We start from the raw sequence: 20,816 nt of genomic DNA, 5'->3' as shown, positions 1-20,816 counted from the left end.
AGTGGATAATAGTCTCTGGGAAGGGAGTGTGACTGTGGGATAGCAGGTATAGTAGGGAGAGATGGTGCCTATAGTAACAGTGGATAATAGTCTCTGGGAAGGGAGTGTGACTGTGGGATAGCAGGTATAGTAGGGAGAGATGGTGTCTATAGTAACAGTGGATAATAGTCTCTGGGAAGGGAGTGTGACTGTAGGATAGCAGGTATAGTAGGGAGAGATGGTGTCTATAGTAACAGTGGGATAATAGTCTCTGGGAAGGGAGTGTGACTGTGGGATAGCAGGTATAGTAGGGAGAGATGGTGTCTATAGTAACAGTGGATAATAGTCTCTGGGAAGGGAGTGTGACTGTGGGATAGCAGGTATAGTAGGGAGAGATGGTGTCTATAGTAACAGTGGGATAATAGTCTCTGGGAAGGGAGTGTGACTGTGGGATAGCAGGTATAGTAGGGAGAGATGGTGTCTATAGTAACAGTGGATAATAGTCTCTGGGAAGGGAGTGTGACTGTAGGATAGCAGGTATAGTAGGGAGAGATGGTGTCTATAGTAACAGTGGATAATAGTCTCTGGGAAGGGAGTGTGACTGTGGGATAGCAGGTATAGTAGGGAGAGATGGTGTCTATAGTAACAGTGGATAATAGTCTCTGGGAAGGGAGTGTGACTGTGGGATAGCAGGTATAGTAGGGAGAGATGGTGTCTATAGTAACAGTGGATAATAGTCTCTGGGAAGGGAGTGTGACTGTGGGATAGCAGGTATAGTAGGGAGAGATGGTGTCTATAGTAACAGTGGATAATAGTCTCTGGGAAGGGAGTGTGACTGTGGGATAGCAGGTATAGTAGGGAGAGATGGTGTCTATAGTAACAGTGGGATAATAGTCTCTGGGAAGGGAGTGTGACTGTGGGATAGCAGGTATAGTAGGGAGAGATGGTGTCTATAGTAACAGTGGATAATAGTCTCTGGGAAGGGAGTGTGACTGTGGGATAGCAGGTATAGTAGGGAGAGATGGTGTCTATAGTAACAGTGGATAATAGTCTCTGGGAAGGGAGTGTGACTGTAGGATAGCAGGTATAGTAGGGAGAGACTGTGGGATAGACTGTGGGATAGCAGGTATAGTAGGGAGAGATGGTGTCTATAGTAACAGTGGGATAATAGTCTCTGGGAAGGGAGTGTGACTGTGGGATAGCAGGTATAGTAGGGAGAGATGGTGCCTATAGTAACAGTGGATAATAGTCTCTGGGAAGGGAGTGTGACTGTGGGATAGCAGGTATAGTAGGGAGAGATGGTGTCTATAGTAACAGTGGATAATAGTCTCTGGGAAGGGAGTGTGACTGTAGGATAGCAGGTATAGTAGGGAGAGATGGTGTCTATAGTAACAGTGGATAATAGTCTCTGGGAAGGGAGTGTGACTGTGGGATAGCAGGTATAGTAGGGAGAGATGGTGTCTATAGTAACAGTGGGATAATAGTCTCTGGGAAGGGAGTGTGACTGTGGATAGCAGGTATAGTAGGGAGAGATGGTGTCTATAGTAACAGTGGATAATAGTCTCTGGGAAGGGAGTGTGACTGTGGATAGCAGGTATAGTAGGGAGAGATGGTGTCTATAGTAACAGTGGATAATAGTCTCTGGGAAGGGAGTGTGACTGTGGGATAGCAGGTATAGTAGGGAGAGATGGTGTCTATAGTAACAGTGGATAATAGTCTCTGGGAAGGGAGTGTGACTGTAGGATAGCAGGTATAGTAGGAGAGATGGTGTCTATAGTAACAGTGGGATAATAGTCTCTGGGAAGGGAGTGTGACTGTGGGATAGCAGGTATAGTAGGGAGAGATGGTGTCTATAGTAACAGTGGGATAATAGTCTCTGGGAAGGGAGTGTGACTGTGGGATAGCAGGTATAGTAGGGAGAGATGGTGTCTATAGTAACAGTGGGATAATAGTCTCTGGGAAGGGAGTGTGACTGTGGGATAGCAGGTATAGTAGGGAGAGATGGTGTCTATAGTAACAGTGGATAATAGTCTCTGGGAAGGGAGTGTGACTGTGGGATAGCAGGTATAGTAGGGAGAGATGGTGTCTATAGTAACAGTGGATAATAGTCTCTGGGAAGGGAGTGTGACTGTGGGATAGCAGGTATAGTAGGGAGAGATGGTGTCTATAGTAACAGTGGATAATAGTCTCTGGGAAGGGAGTGTGACTGTGGGATAGCAGGTATAGTAGGGAGAGATGGTGCCTATAGTAACAGTGGATAATAGTCTCTGGGAAGGGAGTGTGACTGTGGGATAGCAGGTATAGTAGGGAGAGATGGTGCCTATAGTAACAGTGGATAATAGTCTCTGGGAAGGGAGTGTGACTGTGGGATAGCAGGTATAGTAGGGAGAGATGGTGCCTATAGTAACAGTGGATAATAGTCTCTGGGAAGGGAGTGTGACTGTGGGATAGCAGGTATAGTAGGGAGAGATGGTGCCTATAGTAACAGTGGATAATAGTCTCTGGGAAGGGAGTGTGACTGTGGGATAGCAGGTATAGTAGGGAGAGATGGTGTCTATAGTAACAGTGGATAATAGTCTCTGGGAAGGGAGTGTGACTGTGGGATAGCAGGTATAGTAGGGAGAGATGGTGTCTATAGTAACAGTGGATAATAGTCTCTGGGAAGGGAGTGTGACTGTGGGATAGCAGGTATAGTAGGGAGAGATGGTGTCTATAGTAACAGTGGATAATAGTCTCTGGGAAGGGAGTGTGACTGTGGGATAGCAGGTATAGTAGGGAGAGATGGTGTCTATAGTAACAGTGGATAATAGTCTCTGGGAAGGGAGTGTGACTGTGGGATAGCAGGTATAGTAGGGAGAGATGGTGCCTATAGTAACAGTGGATAATAGTCTCTGGGAAAGGAGTGTGATTGTGGGATAGCAGGTATAGTAGGGAGAGATGGTGTCTATAGTAATAGTGGATAATAATCTCTGGGAAGGGAGTGTGACTGTGGGATAGCAGGTATAGTAGGGAGAGATGGTGCCTATAGTAACAGTGGATAATAGTCTCTGGGAAGGGAGTGTGACTGTGGGATAGCAGGTATAGTAGGGAGAGATGGTGTCTATAGTAACAGTGGGATAATAGTCTCTGGGAAGGGAGTGTGACTGTGGGATAGCAGGTATAGTAGGGAGAGATGGTGCCTATAGTAACAGTGGATAATAGTCTCTGGGAAGGGAGTGTGACTGTAGGATAGCAGGTATAGTAGGGAGAGATGGTGCCTATAGTAACAGTGGATAATAGTCTCTGGGAAAGGAGTGTGACTGTGGGATAGCAGGTATAGTAGGGAGAGATGGTGCCTATAGTAACAGTGGGATAATAGTCTCTGGGAAGGGAGTGTGACTGTGGGATAGCAGGTATAGTAGGGAGAGATGGTGCCTATAGTAACAGTGGATAATAGTCTCTGGGAAGGGAGTGTGACTGTAGGATAGCAGGTATAGTAGGGAGAGATGGTGCCTATAGTAACAGTGGATAATAGTCTCTGGGAAGGGAGTGTGACTGTGGGATAGCAGGTATAGTAGGGAGAGATGGTGCCTATAGTAACAGTGGATAATAGTCTCTGGGAAGGGAGTGTGACTGTGGGATAGCAGGTATAGTAGGGAGAGATGGTGTCTATAGTAACAGTGGATAATAGTCTCTGGGAAGGGAGTGTGACTGTGGGATAGCAGGTATAGTAGGGAGAGATGGTGCCTATAGTAACAGTGGATAATAGTCTCTGGGAAGGGAGTGTGACTGTGGGATAGCAGGTATAGTAGGGAGAGATGTGTCTATAGTAACAGTGGATAATAGTCTCTGGGAAGGGAGTGTGACTGTGGGATAGCAGGTATAGTAGGGAGAGATGGTGCCTATAGTAACAGTGGATAATAGTCTCTGGGAAGGGAGTGTGACTGTGGGATAGCAGGTATAGTAGGGAGAGATGGTGCCTATAGTAACAGTGGATAATAGTCTCTGGGAAAGGACAAGGTGTATGAAACAACAGGTTTAATTGGACTAGATTGTCCAAAGATTGTAAGATGAAAACAATAGCACTTTCTTTATAGAAGGCAAAACCTGCAATCTCCTTGTTGTTATTCAGTTTTTATTGAAAGCTTGAGGAGTGCTGGGAGTTGTAGTACAATAACAACCAAGAAGCCGTAGTTTGGCCACTCACCTTACTCTAAATCTGTAAGCAGACCCTTTGTATTGAAGATCTTCTTCTTCTTCTTATTCTTTATGATGCCGGATGCAATGGTGGCGCTTTGGAGAATTCGGAGGCAAGATGTGGATGGGCCGCAGGAGTTTCTGTCTGTTTGATAAAGACATGGAGACTGTTTCATACTGGGGAGATGTGACAAGCAGAGCAGATACAGACTGATCTCAACTGAAGCATATAAGGGGGAGCAGCTGATTGCACAGAGAAAATGATAATATGCCCTTAATATTAGGGATGCACCGAATCCAGGATTCGGTTCGGGATTCAGCTAGGTTTCGGATTCGTCCGAATTCTTCTGCCCGGCCGAACAAAATCCAAATCCTAATTTGCATATGCAAATTAGGGACGAGGAGGGAAATCAAGTGACTTTTTGTCAGAAAACAAGGAAGTAGAAAATGTTTTCCCCTTCCCACCCCTAATTTTCATATGCAAATTAGGGTTCAGATTAGGTTCGGTGTTCGGCCGAATCTTTCGCAAAGGATTCGGGGGTTCTGCCGAATCCAAAATAATGGATTAGGTGCATCCCTAGTTAATATTGCACCCCTTTAAATTTCATATAAGCTCTGAATGTACAGCGTAGCCTGAGGTATGCTAATATTTAGGGATGCACCGAATCCAGTATTTGGGATTCGGCCGAATCTCCGAATCCTTGGTGAAAGATTCGGCCAAATACCGAACCGAATCCGAATCCTAATTTAAGGTCATGGAGCCAGATTTAAACAGATAAACTGGGATTCTATTTGGAGGATTATTTTGCTGTAGCCACTGGTTCTGCAGAGTTGGAGAAAGTTTCTATTAAACAATACAAAAACTATAAAATTCACATTAGATTACATGACAACACAGGACCCAGTGCAGTCTGTATATTCTGATTATTAATCAGTCTTGCTGTATCGGCTTCTGGCAGATATTATTTGACTTTGATCATTTATGACGATCCCTAAGCAGCCCAGACCACACTGAGCATGTGCACAGTCTTGGTCTTGCAAAGATGTATAACAAAGTTACAAGATGGTGACCCCCTGTGGCCAACTTTGAAAGCATAAATCATTTGTTTGATTAGGCTTGTGGTGCAGTAAGTTCATGTTTATGTTTAGTATACAAAATAAAGCATTTCTAGCCTTATTCTATTTTAGACTTCACTTCCCCTTTAAGATCACAATTTCCCCCAGGTACCTTGGTCCAACTAGCATATCAACCTGTGATTAGGGGATTCCAGTAATCAAGATACTTCCATGTTGGAATAGCTTGGAAATTAAGTATCCCATCATGGGGTTAAGACTGGGAATATTGGGGTCTTGTGATTGTTCAGTAGGCCCAGTCATGACAAGGAGATGAGACCACATTGACTATGAGATTGGGGTGTTTGTTGGCCACATAAGGCAGGAGCTACAGAGATGGCAACTGCTCAGCTTCCTGATGATTCTCATGGTATAAAGGGAAGGAAAGTTATGGGGTAATTCGGAATAAAAACACTCCCTGACCAATTACCTGGCAATGTCACCTGAAATCCTACAGTACCCAGTCCATGGAGGTTGCACTGGTGCAATTGTAGCTTTGAGATAATCAATGTGCTTCCATATTGGAATAGCTTGAATGGTAATTAAACAGTATCTTATCATGGGGTTAAAATTAGGGACACAGGGGTCTTGTGATAACTCAGCAGGCCCAATTGTGGCTATGAGAAGAGACCCCACTGATGGCTGTAAGACGCCATAGACAGTAGCCATTTATAGGCATTATTTTGGCAACTAGCTGATGATTCCAGTGGCAGGAAAGTTCAGGGTTAACTTAGAATGGAAGCGTCTCCCACCCACCCAAATATTTGGCAATGTCATCTGGTGCCAGGGCTGCAGATATGTCAGCCAGTAGCCAGAGCTGCACATTCAATATGGAAGAAGCCCACATTACCTTCTAGAGCCTGGCTGTGCCACCAGGAAGGAAAACCCATTCGTTTTGTTGGCATTTTACTAACTGCCACTGCTGACTGGGCTTAATTTGGTCACCCCTTGCATTAAAGGGCTCCTTGTAGAATTCACACTCTTATTTGTAATGCCTGATGCCCAGGGACTATGAGTGACTTGCCCAAGGTCATAAGGAGATGACAGAGGAGTCGAACCCCACACTTCCATGATTGTGAGATCAACACCATACTAACTAATCAACGTTGGCTTCTGCTGTACAATATCAGTCTCCCGTTTCCCACATCCCTTTATTTCCCTTATCCCTGACAGTTTCACTTTGGTGACTGCAGACAATTACTGGCAGCGCATGGGGGATACTCATTACTCATTGTAATAACTACGCTATGGTCCTGTGGTCCTGCCACGACTCGGTACCGACTGCAAAGGGAAGGCAGATTACGTGGCCCCTGGACCACAAAAATCAAACTTTGCTGGAAACTGTCTGGGACTACCGGATATTTAAAGATAAATGACCTCTTTTAATACTCGAGCGTTCTCCTTTTTGGCTTGTGTCGAAGGCATTAGTAAAGTTTCGAGATGAGTTGCTCTGGTGGAACAGAAGATAAATGATATTGTCGGTGCCGTTCTTCAGCAGACTGGACAAAGCAATTCTGCTTCTCCTTTTCTGCCCTCTGGATCAGTCGGATTAGAATAAGTGAAAGCGTGATTCAAATGTAATGCTGTACGGCTCAGAGATGTAATACTTGTACCTGTAATTGAAATAGTTGCTGTGCTACTCTTTGTATAGGCTGTTAGCAGTTGTAGTAGTGAATTCATATATTGTAACCTCCGCTCTCCTGTAGTTCACTCTCCCTGCTGATGGTGGTGATGGACTTCCTTTGACCGGGCAAGGTCCCTTAGCAACAGTGAAAAGAAGTAACCGGAACCGCACACACAAATTTTTTTAGCAGTCGGGGAATATCCCCTTTTATTGTGCCACCAACAAGATCAACGATTCAGGGGGGTTAACCCACCCTTCATCAGGATGGTTGGTTACTTCTTTTCAGCAGCTGCAGTAGGGCTGTTCCTGCTGAATTGTGCTTATTTACAGGGGGAAAACTATGCTGTTGTATGGGATCTTTCTGTACAGACTATGAGCAAAACTTAGGGGCTGTTCCTGCTGAATTGTGCTTAGTACAGGGGAATACCTATGCTGTCATAGTTCTATGGGATCTCTCTACTATGATCAAACTTAGGGGACTGTTCCTGCTGAATTGTGCTTAGTACAAGGGAATACCTATGCTGCCATAGTTTTATGGGATCTCTCTGTACAGACTATGATCAAACTTAGGGGACTGTTCCTGCTGAATTGTGCTTAGTACAAGGGAATACCTATGCTGCCATAGTTTTATGGGATCTCTGTGTACAGACTATGAGCAAACTTAGGGGACTGTTCCTGCTGAATTGATTGTGCTTAGTACAGGGAATACCTATGCTGCCATAGTTTTATGGGATCTCTCTACTATGAGCAAACTTAGGGGACTGTTCCTGCTGAATTGTGCTTAGTACAGGGAATACCTATGTTGCCATAGTTTTATGGGATCTCTCTGTACAGACTATGAGCAAACTTAGGGACTGTTCCTGCTGAATTGTGCTTAGTACAGGGAATACCTATGCTGTCATAGTTTTATGGGATCTCTCTACTATGATCAAACTTAGGGGACTGTTCCTGCTGAATTGTGCTTAGTACAGAGGAATACCTATGCTGCCATAGTTTTATGGGATCTCTCTGGCTAGAAGTAAATGTAGGGACATATCCTTGCAGAATTGTACATAATCAAGGGGAATAGATATAAAGATAGTTTTATGATTTCTCTCTGCACAGGTGATCATGGGGCCACAAACCAAAACATTAGCAGGGCCCTCCTACTAAGTGGCACCTATCATTAGCCACTAGTCACCTGGATCCCTTGAGCAGTGGGTGCTGCTGAAGTAGAACTGGGTGAAATATAAATTCTCCTGCAAGCATAATCATGGCCCTCATCTCCCCCGGCTACACCGTATTATACTGAGACCCTTTAATGGACCTGCCTAACCCACTCCCCTCTGCCACAGGGCCTCTGACTGGAGGACCTCCTCTGGAGAAACATCACTCCAGGTAACATTAAGTGCAAGAGCAATGTGGCACCCTCTGGACCCACTCCGGCACTGAAAAGTTGAGTGCGGGGGCAGCAGTAGGGTCCGGCTCCCCCTGACCCCCTCTGCCCCTGTTGACAGCCCTAGTTCTTCTACTGCTGTTATACAACCGTAACCACAATAGTGCTCACGGAAAAATGGACAAAGTCATTGGGCATATTGACTTCATTCATTAAGGGTGATTTTTGCCGAAGCACACTCCCTGAACTTGTTTATATTTGCAACAAGCGTCATTGTGTTTGCCCGCGTCTTCCCATCAGGGACACATTAGGGACAATTGCGCCAGATACAACTTCCCATAATGGCTCCCATTACTGGGGAAAACACTGAATTCTGTGCAAAAACCACAGCAAATGTGTCTAAAATTGCACTTTGCCCACGGCACTTAATGAGCCACCAAGGTCTTTTTCATTTATTTGGAGCTTTTTGTCTGCCAGACCACAGCCTCTTGTTGTTAAAGAACAATGGCACCTACAAAGGCAAAATACATCCTCACATAAGCAGGAGTCATTAACCGCTTAATTAATCGCTAATATTCCCATTAGGGACAAAGGAAAGAAATAAGGGACAGTGATGATAATCAATCAATCAATCATTAGCGGTACAGAAAGAAGCAGTTAAAAGGGGAAATGACAGGCCGGAGATCGAAAACTATAGAAATATCGAAAACACCTCCAAAAATGTTAAGAACAAGTAATTAAGCTAATTAAGCCAAAGGAAGGCACTTGTTTCCAACACCGGGGGCGTGGGATTCAAAACATGCTATCCCTGGAGAATTTCTCCGGTTTAATGTCTAAAAAAAATGCAGGAACATTTCCAAAGAACAGATGTCTCCGGAGAAGAATAATAGGAGGTTAGAGATGGAATCTGGGGAGGTGGGAGTGAGAGAAACGGTGGCTGGAAGTGGCAGACTGGGAGAAGTCCAGGGAAAAACAAATAGGAGATTCATCTTACTATAGAGCAATTCCCCCTCATGTTTACAGAACTGATCTATAATGGCCACAAATGGACTTCTAGCAATGAGTTCTCACTTAGGCACCTCAATCTACAACTATGCCAAGTACTAAGAACATTTGGATGCTTCATTTGCCTTCCGTGATCCATCAGCTATAGAATTATTCCATCCAAGCATGTGAATTCATTACCCATAGACCTGTCTAGTTGCCAATCACTGTCTGACTACAATCTGCCATGTGTATGATCAGCCAAAACCTAGACCTCTTTGTATTAACGGGTGAATTTGATGCTGTATTCCTGTTGCAGGTCTTTCCTTTATTACTATAAAGGTGTTACTAGACATGACCAGGGAGTAACTACAGAGGAAGCAGACAGTGCAGTTGCAGGGAGGCCTATGAGTATAAGGGGCCCAGAAATGCCAAAAGAATGACCAACTTTCATAGACCTTGGTACAGTAGGTCAACTTTGAATTTGCTGTGGGACCAGTAACATCTAGTTACGCCATGAGCATGACTGCAGATTTCTCCCATAATTCACTTTTTCTCCTCCCAAAACCCTACTGTCAGTATTTCAAGGCCAGAGGTTCAAGAGGCAAAGCCCCTTTGAGCTTATTCATCCTTCCTTCTACCTACAATTGGAAAGGGGCCCACCATAGCAGTCATTTTCACTTGGACCCCCATAACACAGCCATGTACTGATTCCCATAGACACATTCCACCTCCTAAACAAAACCACCTTGGGTGGCAGGTACCCAATAACCATGCACCAAGGTTGATATGTGCATGACGAATGGAGCATAAAAAGTAGCAACCTCATCTGGATAGAGCTTCTGTGCATGAGGATTTCCAGATAAGGGATCTTGGTGTATTTGGGATCCACAAGCCTTAAGGTCATTCATGTAATCCAATAGGATTGGTTTGCCACCAACATGGATTTATGCAGCTTGATTTCCATCAAGTAAATATCTAAGGGCAATTGGTTGTCTACTGAGGTCACAATTAGTAGGCTTCATACATACCACCCAGAAGATTCCCCGTAATAACAAATGACTGCCGAGATACATCATTGCTTATATAACACAGTGACAAAAATACCCCATCTTTCTCTGATTTACAAATATGCAAAATTGACATAAAAATATGTCAAGCGGATTGATGGATAAGCTCACCGTAGCCAGCTGCACCCATGTGCTTCTCATATGATAAATATGCCCCTGAGCCTTTCCTGGGAAGAGGCAAAACCTAGATATGTTTTTTTTAAAGGGGAAGAATGCTCGCTCAACTGAAAGCAGAACGATCTCTACACAATCACAATTCATACAGTTCCATCAAAGCCTTCTTTATTAAAATGTCAAAGGTGACTACACATATCCACTAGGGAAGAAAACATCCAAACTGACGTGCTTCATGCCATCTGCTCTCCGGCACTGCCTGAACAAGAGTCTGATGATATTTTTGTTTGACCTCCCCCTCCGTATGTGGAGTTACAACACATAAAGAGAAATTGTTGCATTAATTCCCATGATGCACCTTTGTTTGACTTTGGTATCTGGAAAGGCTTGTGGTCACCTAGTGATTGTGTTTACCAAGTCGCACAGAGACTGTAGAAACTGTAAGAACCTATCAGAGCCATGAGGGAGTCATGTTGAAATATTTGAAAACCAGTCTATAATTTTTTTAGAAGTTTCATGGTGGCTAAACTGTAAGAAAGGCATCCAACCCTCTTTTCAAACTACCGGTATGTCATGAATGGTCACCTTACGGTCGCTGTATGGCCACCTTACCTTATAAATATTGCTCATATTCCATCTCAACTACTTCTTCTTCAACGTAAATTTTATAGCTGGGCAAAAGGAACATATAACCAGGGTCCACCAGGAGAGGTGAGACACCATCAGAGATATCATCTGCTAAAAGTTTTGCAAGACACATCCCCCAGAAATGGTACATGCCTTCATTTCAATGAACTGGAAGAGCATTTTTATTTCTGTTCTGTTTTTAGACTTTAAGTTGCTATTGGAACAAAAGTTCCAAATGGATCTCTCTAATGAACATGTGGAATATTTAGGGGAGACCTGTTTTTTACTTGTGGTATCCCATGTTAAGGTTCTCCTTGTTTGTTTCCGTCAATGAGCACCAAAGTAGGTTTACCTTTGCTTTCTTTATTGCCTGCCTTATTATATTTCTTCTCCATGGAGGCCAACAATAAGATCTTTCTTCTGGGCCGGCATGGCCAACCTTACTTAACTGAGATCTTCCATACTCTTTAGTAGCTTAATTGCTCTCCTATACAGTAAAGTCCCTTTTGACTAGTGGAGATGAAAATTGCACTGCATATTCAAGATGGCAGCCTTCATTTGTAAAGCAGAAGAATGACCTCTCCTCTTGTGAACCACTTGAGAACCTCTTATAATACAGAACAGTATCTTGCAGGCCCTGGTTGCTGCTAACTGGCATTTACATGAAGATTCGCTTGTCTTTGTCCTACTGAGGGTATAAATTGCCTACATATGTTCACCACCCTACATTATCAACATTGAACCTCCATAGTCACTTATCAACATTCAGTTTACCCAATGCCCCAGCAAAGATGAAATATCTCGGGTCAATGTAACTGGCCTGCATACTTGTATAAATCAACAAACATTGTATTGAAAGGCCTTCTCCAAGTCATTAATACACAAATAAAATGAAAGGGTACCCAACACAGAACCCTGCAGCAGGGCATAACTTTTGGGGTCTGAACTAAACTTAAACAAAGCCTTCTGTACTACTACAGAGAGAGTCCTCTAACATGGGCTCCCCATAGCATAGTCTTCTTCTCTGATGACAAACATAATTCTCTGAGCTCAGGGTCCTTCTCAAGTTCTTGTAGCCCCAGGGGGTAGTAGCAACCCCTGTGCCCCTTGTATGTGTACCCTTGTTTTTTTTTATATACATGATAGCGAGAGACTATATTCTTATATTTTACTGTGTAAAAGAAATGAATTAAAGATGTAACAAGTGCATTATATCTGTATTTGGTACTTGGGCCTAAATGTGTACCTGCTGTGAGGCCTGTGCAGAGATCAGGGATTTTTATGCCCCTCCCCAAAGGGTGCCTGAGCAAACCCCAAAAAATATATCTCTCAGAAGGTTACGCAATGCAGTAAATATATAATAATTAAACTCATTTTATTTTTGGATAGGGCCCACTTGGCTAATCTTGCTACCCAATTTTAAGCCTTTAATTTAGTGCATAAATATAGTTATTGGCTTCCTATTATGAGCAGTATAACATTCGCTTCTGGTATTTGCAATATGGGAGAGCAGCAGATTAGCATATGCGTGCAAGCCTCTTCCAAAGAGAGATGCCTCAACAGCATGGTTACCCTTTGTGCCAAATAGACGGCACGGGGAGTGTGAGCGCTTAAAGAGACGTGAGCAACTGGCCACAAGAGCCATGAAAAAAAAATAATGATTACTGCTTTTTAAAACTCTACTCTTGTCTTCAATATATTTTCATTTGTGATTTTCACTAGGCTGGCTTTAACTCCTCTTACTCAGGTTTTGGGCATATGTACCAGTCATCGATTCATAAAACGATAGTTTCATGTATTTCAATTTTTTGTTTTTCCATTATTTTCTTGTCCAGGGGTTGTCTGTTTTTTTTGTTTATAATCAAGTCTATTGAAGTTCAACCTTTGTTCCGGCACATAACAAAGTTACAGGCATAGAAAAACATTGGCGTATCAGCCACAGTTCCAACATCTAGGCATCAGATACATTTTCACCCAAATCCCCAATTTTACTCCAGTTCTTTCTTGCCAAAATGTGATCTGCTATTTATTGTGCAAAATACACTTTCACAAGTGACTTTTATTCACACATTCCCAGCACTTCCCAGGGATTTTCAGTCTTTCTACGGTTATATCAGGAACCCTTGGCCCTTGGCTCTTATATGCCCATTGGGGGGTCCTTGGCTTTTCCAGGGATGGTGCCTGTGTGCCTCCCCCCACTCATGTTCATATGAAATGAATACATCTGCTCCACACAAACATGCTGGCAGCTGCTGGGAAAAATCCACCTCTTCAAATGTCGCTTGTGATTAGTTTGTCTTGGCAAAGCTCCGTTATCCTCCTCTGTGACAGAATATTCCTCCTTGTCTTCTGCTCTCCCCCGTCTTCTACCTTTCATTTCCCCATCCGCCATTCCTCCTCTCCCAACTATATCTTCATTCATTCATCTGATAGCTTTGCTCCAGATGTCTACGTCAGGGTCTTTGCAATGTTTTCTTTGGCGCCTACATTTTTGGTAATGATGCATGGGCATTTGGGTGCCTTTTAAACAGTGGTCCAGGTGCAATATACACCTTGAGTGTGAGCAGAGAATGGGCAGATCATAATCTTGACCTTACTGTACAGGTAAATTTTATTTGGCAGTTGGCACCATTCAAGCATTGACTCAATTCTGTACCAGTTTATAGGTCTCCCTTCTAGCATATTCCTAGGTGCCCTATTTGCTGCCTGATCTACAGTCTGGTTCCTGTCTTTTCTGCTTGTTGCCTACTCTATGTGCCACTGCCTGCTCTCACATTGGCCACCCTGACATATGGCTACAAGTCTCCACAAGAACTCTTCTTCCTCTACCACCTCTGATACTAGCAGTTCACTTGCCTTAGCCAATCACTCCCATGTCACATTTAAATCTTGGATGCATCTAACCAGCCAGACACTTGGACTCAAGCTAAGATGGCTATAGTAGGTGAAGTAGGGATGCGGATTCAATTTATGTGCAAATGGTACCAAACAGAAAACGTAATTACAAGGTCAGACCTTCCACTCACCTGCCCTCCTAGAGGTAATATTTCTGGCACTTCTATAATTTTGCTTCTCCACAATTGATGTCAATGACTCCTTTAGCAGCTTTATCTGCATGGATCTCAGTCTTCATCTATTTTTCAAAGGTTCAGGAATGGCTGAAAATCTGTCCATGTATTTTTAATAAGCACTGAAGGAGAGGTCAAGCCATATATGTATACATGACAACACACACATACAGGTATTTGGGAGTGTGCTGCATGTTCATGGTTTATTCCAAACCTATGATGTCCTTGTCTCAGGCAGCTTTCCCTCACCAACCAACCTATTGACTCTATCCTAAGTGCAGTTAATGGTCATAAGACTGATGCTGAGTGTCCATTGCATTTAGTGCAGATGACGTGAGTGACCTTCTCACTCTTGGTCTTTACAAGACTTTCTCATAAAGTCACTTGGCTCCTTGGAACCATTTTCATGTATGGTTTTCTCCAGAAGACCTAGACCTGAAAATTGGGTGTTACTGCTGTACACTAGGCTACAAGGTCAAGGATGTTCAAGCTGCAGCCCTATGTAATAAGCTGATCCTGTGCCTGGATTGCTCTTCAGTGTGTGGCCATTGACATCTGTCAGAGTACTCTCCATTATGAAATAGGAATCTTTTATATCACTTCCCTGATCCACCCTGGACCGGCCTTCTTCCACCCAGTGGTTTTCTTTCTTCTGCCCCAAGCATCTCCTATTTCCTGGTCAGATAGAAGGGTCACCAAATCAAGACTGTCCCACCTAACTATTGACATCTCAGGGGTGTTCATTCTTCTGACCCAAACATGAATACAGTGTCAGGTCCAAACAGGCTTAAAGGGTAACAAATGTGTATTTTTTTTTTAAGTTTGTCCACATCTAATAGCCTATAGCATCCAATCAGATGCCTAATTTCCAATCAACTGACCAATAAATGCCACCTGCTGATTTGTTTTGATGGTTTATCAGACAAGTAGCAAACTCAAGACCATTTATTACATTACCTCCAGGGTCTGTTCCAAGCTGGTATATGTAAGTGGAGTCTAGACCCACCAATACCTACCCACTTAGTATTTTCCACTTGCCCTGACCCATTGATTATAGAAAACCCAGGACGTTACATAACCCCAACTCCAGTAGGCTACAGGTTGTATATCATATGTGGTTAAATCTAAAGGGAAACAAATAATACAATTTCTTAATATCTTAATAAAAATGATGTCGTTCTTGCTCCAAATTTTGGGGTTCAAATGACGGGGCCTACATAAATACATTGGATCTGTTGCCCTAACTCCTTCAGGGCCCCTGAAATTGGCAGCCTTCTTGGCCGTACGATGGGAAAATTAGTATTTTAGAGAAAAACAAGGATATTTTGTTCTGTAGGGGAACATGGCACTTTTAATGAGTCACACATTCTTCCCTTGTCGCTTTTCTCTCTCTCTCTCTCTTAAACCATCTCCCCCTACTTCTTGGCAGCGATGCCTCTGACTTGAGACGTTAATTATCAGCCCAGTGTGTTGTTTATTCTCCTTATTAACACACCTGCTCTGGTGGTGGTGTGTGCATGTGTGTGTGGCTCTCTGTACTCACACGTGTGTGTTAGAACTTCTTGTCAGGGAGGCTCTGCAGCAACAGTGCAAATGGGGAATTAATAATTAACCCCCAGAGAGCAGTTTAGCCCCATATTTCTTAAGTGATTTGTAATGGAGAGATGTGGAGTTTGTTATCGGAGCGGCCGGGAGTGGAGCTTTGTAGAAAGCTGCTGCTTTTTTGTCGCTGAGGGAACTTTAATTGCAGACAAGTCAGTTGTTATAGGGCTGATATTTATTTAATACATTTTACTAAGACCAAGAATGCAATAAATACAATATATTGTGCAAGAGCAACAATAGGATGAGCCTGAGATCTGCGTTTTAGAGGAAGAATATGAACAAGCTTAAATGTTGTTGTAGAGAAAGAATAGGACCGGTCATGTATAGAATGAGAACATGATCAGCCTGATGAGTTGTTTGTTTGTTGGCCATAAAATGAACAGTTTGGGACTGGGAAAGTAGCAAATAAAGGGCCAGAAAAGTTATAATCTCACTCTAGAACAGAAAAGTCATGGACGAGATTCAAATTCAGAAAAGCTTATATGATGGTTGAAGTCTTTTGAAGTCTATTGAAGTCCATGGAAAAAAACTCCTTCAATTGAATCTCATCCAAAACTTTTCACGTGGTAAACCATGAAATAGCTTTTTCTCACTGAATTGAATCTGGGTCCATGGGTCTGCCCCCTCCAAGGGTGGCCTGGAGTTGTGGGTGAAGAACTGAAGAATTATGCATATTTACTATCGTAGATACTCTTGGACGCCCACCTTGAAGGTCAGTTAGGTAGAGATTTGGAATGAAAGTTTATTTGCAGGCCTACATATCATTAGAGCTGTAGCTAAGTGGCTGCTAATACATATGTAAAACATTGTTATGGCTTAAGGCATGGCTTGAGTAAACATTGGACCTTAAAATTAAAGCTTGAACCAAACTTTTCCAAACACCACTGTTCTTGAGTGAGATTATAACCAGCCCCACAAAAAGCTCTAGGGCCAACATTATGATCAATCTAAAATATTGTATAAATGTAATGACCATTGCCATTTATGACATTTCATGTATGACAAAGTATGACATGAGGTCCAAGTGCGCATGCTCAGACCTACATCAAGGGGTGATGACCAAGAATAATAACCAGGTTAAGCAGACACTCATAAAATCCACACAATCTGGCAGTTTACACAAAAAGTAAGTAAGGTACACACTCTTATGAGTTTTGTGCTTCTATTGGTGTAACTTGGCCATGCTTGTAGACTGAGAAGGTACTACAGAGGTTTTAATAATGACATGGGGCATATATAATAGGTCCAATCAGCCATACCAACTTTCAATTGGTCTGTAACTATTAGAATTTGCCTATATGCCTTTTCAGTTTTCTGTTATCTTCTCCCTTGTTTGCTCCTCAGGTCCGTGCAAGTGCCATTGCTCAAGACGCAGACCAGAATTATGACTATGCCAGTAACAGCGTCATACTACACTTGGATGCAGGAGACGAGGTCTTTATTAAACTAGATGGTGGAAAGGCCCATGGGGGCAATAACAACAAGTACAGCACCTTCTCTGGGTTCATCATCTACTCAGACTGAGGCTTTACCTCCAAAGAACTCCACCAGATTCCTCTTACTCCCAGGTGCTGAGAAACTACAGAGCAGCATGGGGATGTCCTGGATTAACTCTCCAGTTTATGATCTCTGCCAAGCAACTCTCTCTCTCGCCTCTGCTCTTAGTTTCAATCTTATGTCTCTCTTCTGTGCTTTATTTACAGTCAACCCAAATTCTGTATTTTCATCTCCAGCCTAACTGTGCCCACAGCTTGCACCATTTTCAGTCAACCAAATCCCACCCTGCACTCATCTGTGGAAATCTAATAATATGTCCTTGCCCCAAGCTTCATGCTTGTGTCTCTTTGCTATGTTCCTCTTCTTCCTCTACAGTGCCAATGGGAATATTAGATGGTGTTATAAGTTGTAAATAGGACTTTTAACCTTGGAAGCAGCACAGAAGACCTACTGTACCATTCATGCACCCATATCTTTTAGAGGATTTGTCTAATATGCTGTTGATTATCAGAATGAAATAACTGGTTAATGGTTATACCCACTGTATATACAAAAATAAACTATAGCACTTTTCATGTTCACTTTACTTGCCTCGGGTTAGTTTAGTGCTTATCAAACTTGAGGGCCCACTGACCATCGGACCAAGATTTCCTATGGAACAGACAATCAAAACAGACTAAACATCTCATTTCAATATCTATGAACCCAACTTTTTGCTTACAGAACCTTTTATCCATGAAAGTGATATCACCCATTTCCCATTACCCTGATAAGCAAGTGAGGTCTGTTTCTGTAAAAAGAATGGGAACTGAGAAACCTGTTTTTTTAAAACAGAAAATATTTTATAATATACAAGTTTCAGGGAGTTGGGTAACATAAGTAATAACTGGAAGAAACTCCTGAGCAGAATTACCAGCCTGGTGAATTGTAGACAAGAACTATAGGAAGAACTGTCATTTTTATTTATGTTTAAGATCTCAGAAACAATACTAGATTTAAAGGAGATAAGTCCATGTTCTAGAAGTGAGCAACCTACTAATTTTACAGGGTGTTCATAAGTACTCCTTCAACTTTGGCTACTCACATACATATAATTAATTAAGGAGGCCCTAAAGGTGGCTTCAACATACAAGTGTGAGGACCACAATGGATCCATTCCTGTGTATTACCATCCCTATTAAAGAACGAGTCTTGAAAACTTTTACATTCCAACAACGACCCCACCAGGGATCGGCAGTATCTAGTGATGGGCTGGTACCTTTAATCATCTGTAAAAAAGATATACCCGAATCAGCCAAACGCTGTTTCACTCAGCTGGGTTGGTTGACATGGATTACTGCCCAGGTGCAAATTTGCCCAGTGTTTATAAATGAGCCTCTGCTTCTATGTGTTTCATTTACTGCTTTAGTGCTCTTTTCAGTTTTACACTATATCAATTCTGTGCTCATTTAGACCTTTAGCAAATACCACCATTCTCTACTCTCTGGATAAGGGTCCCCAACCTCTTTTACCCATTCAAATGTAGAAAGATTTTTATGCAATCAAAAGTTGCCTCCAAGGCTGGAATTCAAAGTAAAGCACTTGCTTTGAGGCCAATGACAGCAATATCCAAGGGGTTGGTGAGTATCATGTTGCTTGTAAGCCACTGGTTGAGGACCACTGCTCTAGATGAACCTTCATCCATCATTTCTTGAAAGTCTAGAAATCCCAAGTAAATCATGCAGTTTGTAACCTTTATAGATATTATATTCTCTCCAGCAAGCAAATATAATGTACAAAACCTCGTCAGATCCTGCTGACCTCAGTTTATTTGTCTCATTTATTTGGAAGCAATTGCAATGATGTTGGTGGACCTAATTACAATGCCTACCTTTTAATCACTTTAGTTAACTTTTACCTACACAATAATGGTCAGCGAGGTTCTGTGAGTAGAATTTATCTTTGTTCTTTGAAAGTGTGAATGAAGAACCAACATCACCAGACCTATCTGAACTACTGCCACCAGTATCAAGGAAGTTCTTCTTCCCAATGCCCATCTTCATCTTGCTCTTAATGGTCTTTGTTTTCCTCTCCCCAATCATTATGATGGAACATCTTGTGTATAAGAGTGACTGTGCAAAGTTTTCATGGATGGAGGTCCCACGTGCATGACGAATCCCCACCACCACTTTAACAAGAACAGTTATATCTTACAAGAGAACAGAAACCTACTCTGATGAGGTCCTACAAATGTTCCCCCCCCTAACTTTTTGTGTCTCATAGGATTCTCATATGTTGCTGCTTTGTCTCTGTGTCCTGTAATGTTCTGTGAGAATTTTGAAGAGCTGATTTTTATATAAATACGACCCTACTGGGATGTGCATATGAGTGTGAAATGTCTTCTTTTGTCTGCTGTTAGATCTCTGTAATATTTATAGGTTTGGGGCATATGGTCCACAGGATCCAAACTCTGAAACAGCTGTCTCAGAACATCTGGGTCCTAAAACCCTGATTAACAGTTGGGGTGGGGGTCACTGACTACACAGACATCTGAATGTGCACCTGTGTCCATATTCCTGAATATGTGTCGATTCTAATGTTTATAAATAGGGATGCACCAAATACACCATTCTCGACTTGGCCAAATCATAAGGGGCTTATTTATTATTATTCAAGATTGCCTTTCCCCCTGGATTCAAGAAAACCTCAGTAAAAAAAACATTTGTTTCATTTGACTTTTCCAAAACATAATTTTTTGCGATTTATCAAATAAAAAAACCCAATAGGGATGCACTGAATTCACTGTTTTGGATTCGGCTGTACCCCCAAATCGTTCGTGAAAGATTCAGCCGAATACTGAACTGAATCCTAATATACATATGCAAATTAGGGGTGGGAAGGGGAAAACATTTTTACTTCCTTGTTTTGTGACAAAAAGTCATGTGATTTCCCTCCTCAGCCCTAATTTGCATATCCAAATTAGGATTCGGATTCTGTTCAGGCAAAGGGATTATACTAAATCCGAATACTGCAGAAAAAGGCCAGATTCTGGCCGAATCCCGAACCAAAACCTGGATTCCTAAAAATTAAATCCTAAAAAGTTAAATGAAAAAACAGCTAAAAACCTGCCGATCTTCTGTAGAAGTCAAGGGGTGGTGTTATTTTCCTCATTCAATGAATTTTATATTCTAAGGTTCTTAATTAAACATTTGAATGAAAGAAGGTAAAAATTCATTGCAATTTTTGTTGAGATTAATTGTTCCTCCTTGAATTAACAAAATCACCTTTTTACAGATTTTTTTCACAAATAGGCTAGTGATCGAGGAAAATAAACTCAGTGGGGCTCATTTATCAACACTGGGCAAATTTGCCCATGGGCAGTTACCTATAGCAACCAATTAGTGATTAGCTTTTTAAAGCCAGCTGCAAGTAGAACAATGAATGCAGCAATCTGATTGGTTGCCATGGGTTACTGCTCATGGGCAAATTTGCCCAGTGTTCATAAATTACCCCCACAGACGTTTATTCGCGTTAATCTTTTTTTAAAAAAAATTTGAATTGTGAACCGGAATAAATCTGCCTTTAATCGAACCCATTTTGATTCA

The 20,816-nt window shown here is 42.3% G+C and overlaps 1 protein-coding gene across 1 annotated transcript in view; it reads left to right on the top strand.

The window, feature by feature from the left end:
- Positions 1-17,813, top strand: part of LOC108701983 (C1q-related factor) — a 33,415-nt gene extending 15,602 nt beyond the window's left edge. Inside the window, exon 2 of the mRNA XM_018236993.2 lies at positions 17,080-17,813. Coding sequence (XP_018092482.1) covers positions 17,080-17,259 — 180 coding nt within the window. The 3' untranslated portion in view covers positions 17,260-17,813. The remainder of the gene's footprint in view (positions 1-17,079) is intronic.
- The last annotated feature ends 3,003 nt before the right edge of the window (positions 17,814-20,816 follow it).

Source organism: Xenopus laevis, chromosome 9_10L (genome assembly GCF_017654675.1).
Source record: "Xenopus laevis strain J_2021 chromosome 9_10L, Xenopus_laevis_v10.1, whole genome shotgun sequence".
Classification (NCBI taxonomy): Eukaryota; Metazoa; Chordata; class Amphibia; order Anura; family Pipidae; genus Xenopus; species Xenopus laevis.
The sequence above is the reverse complement of the archived record's forward strand: the minus strand, read 5'-3'. Positions and strand labels throughout refer to the sequence as shown.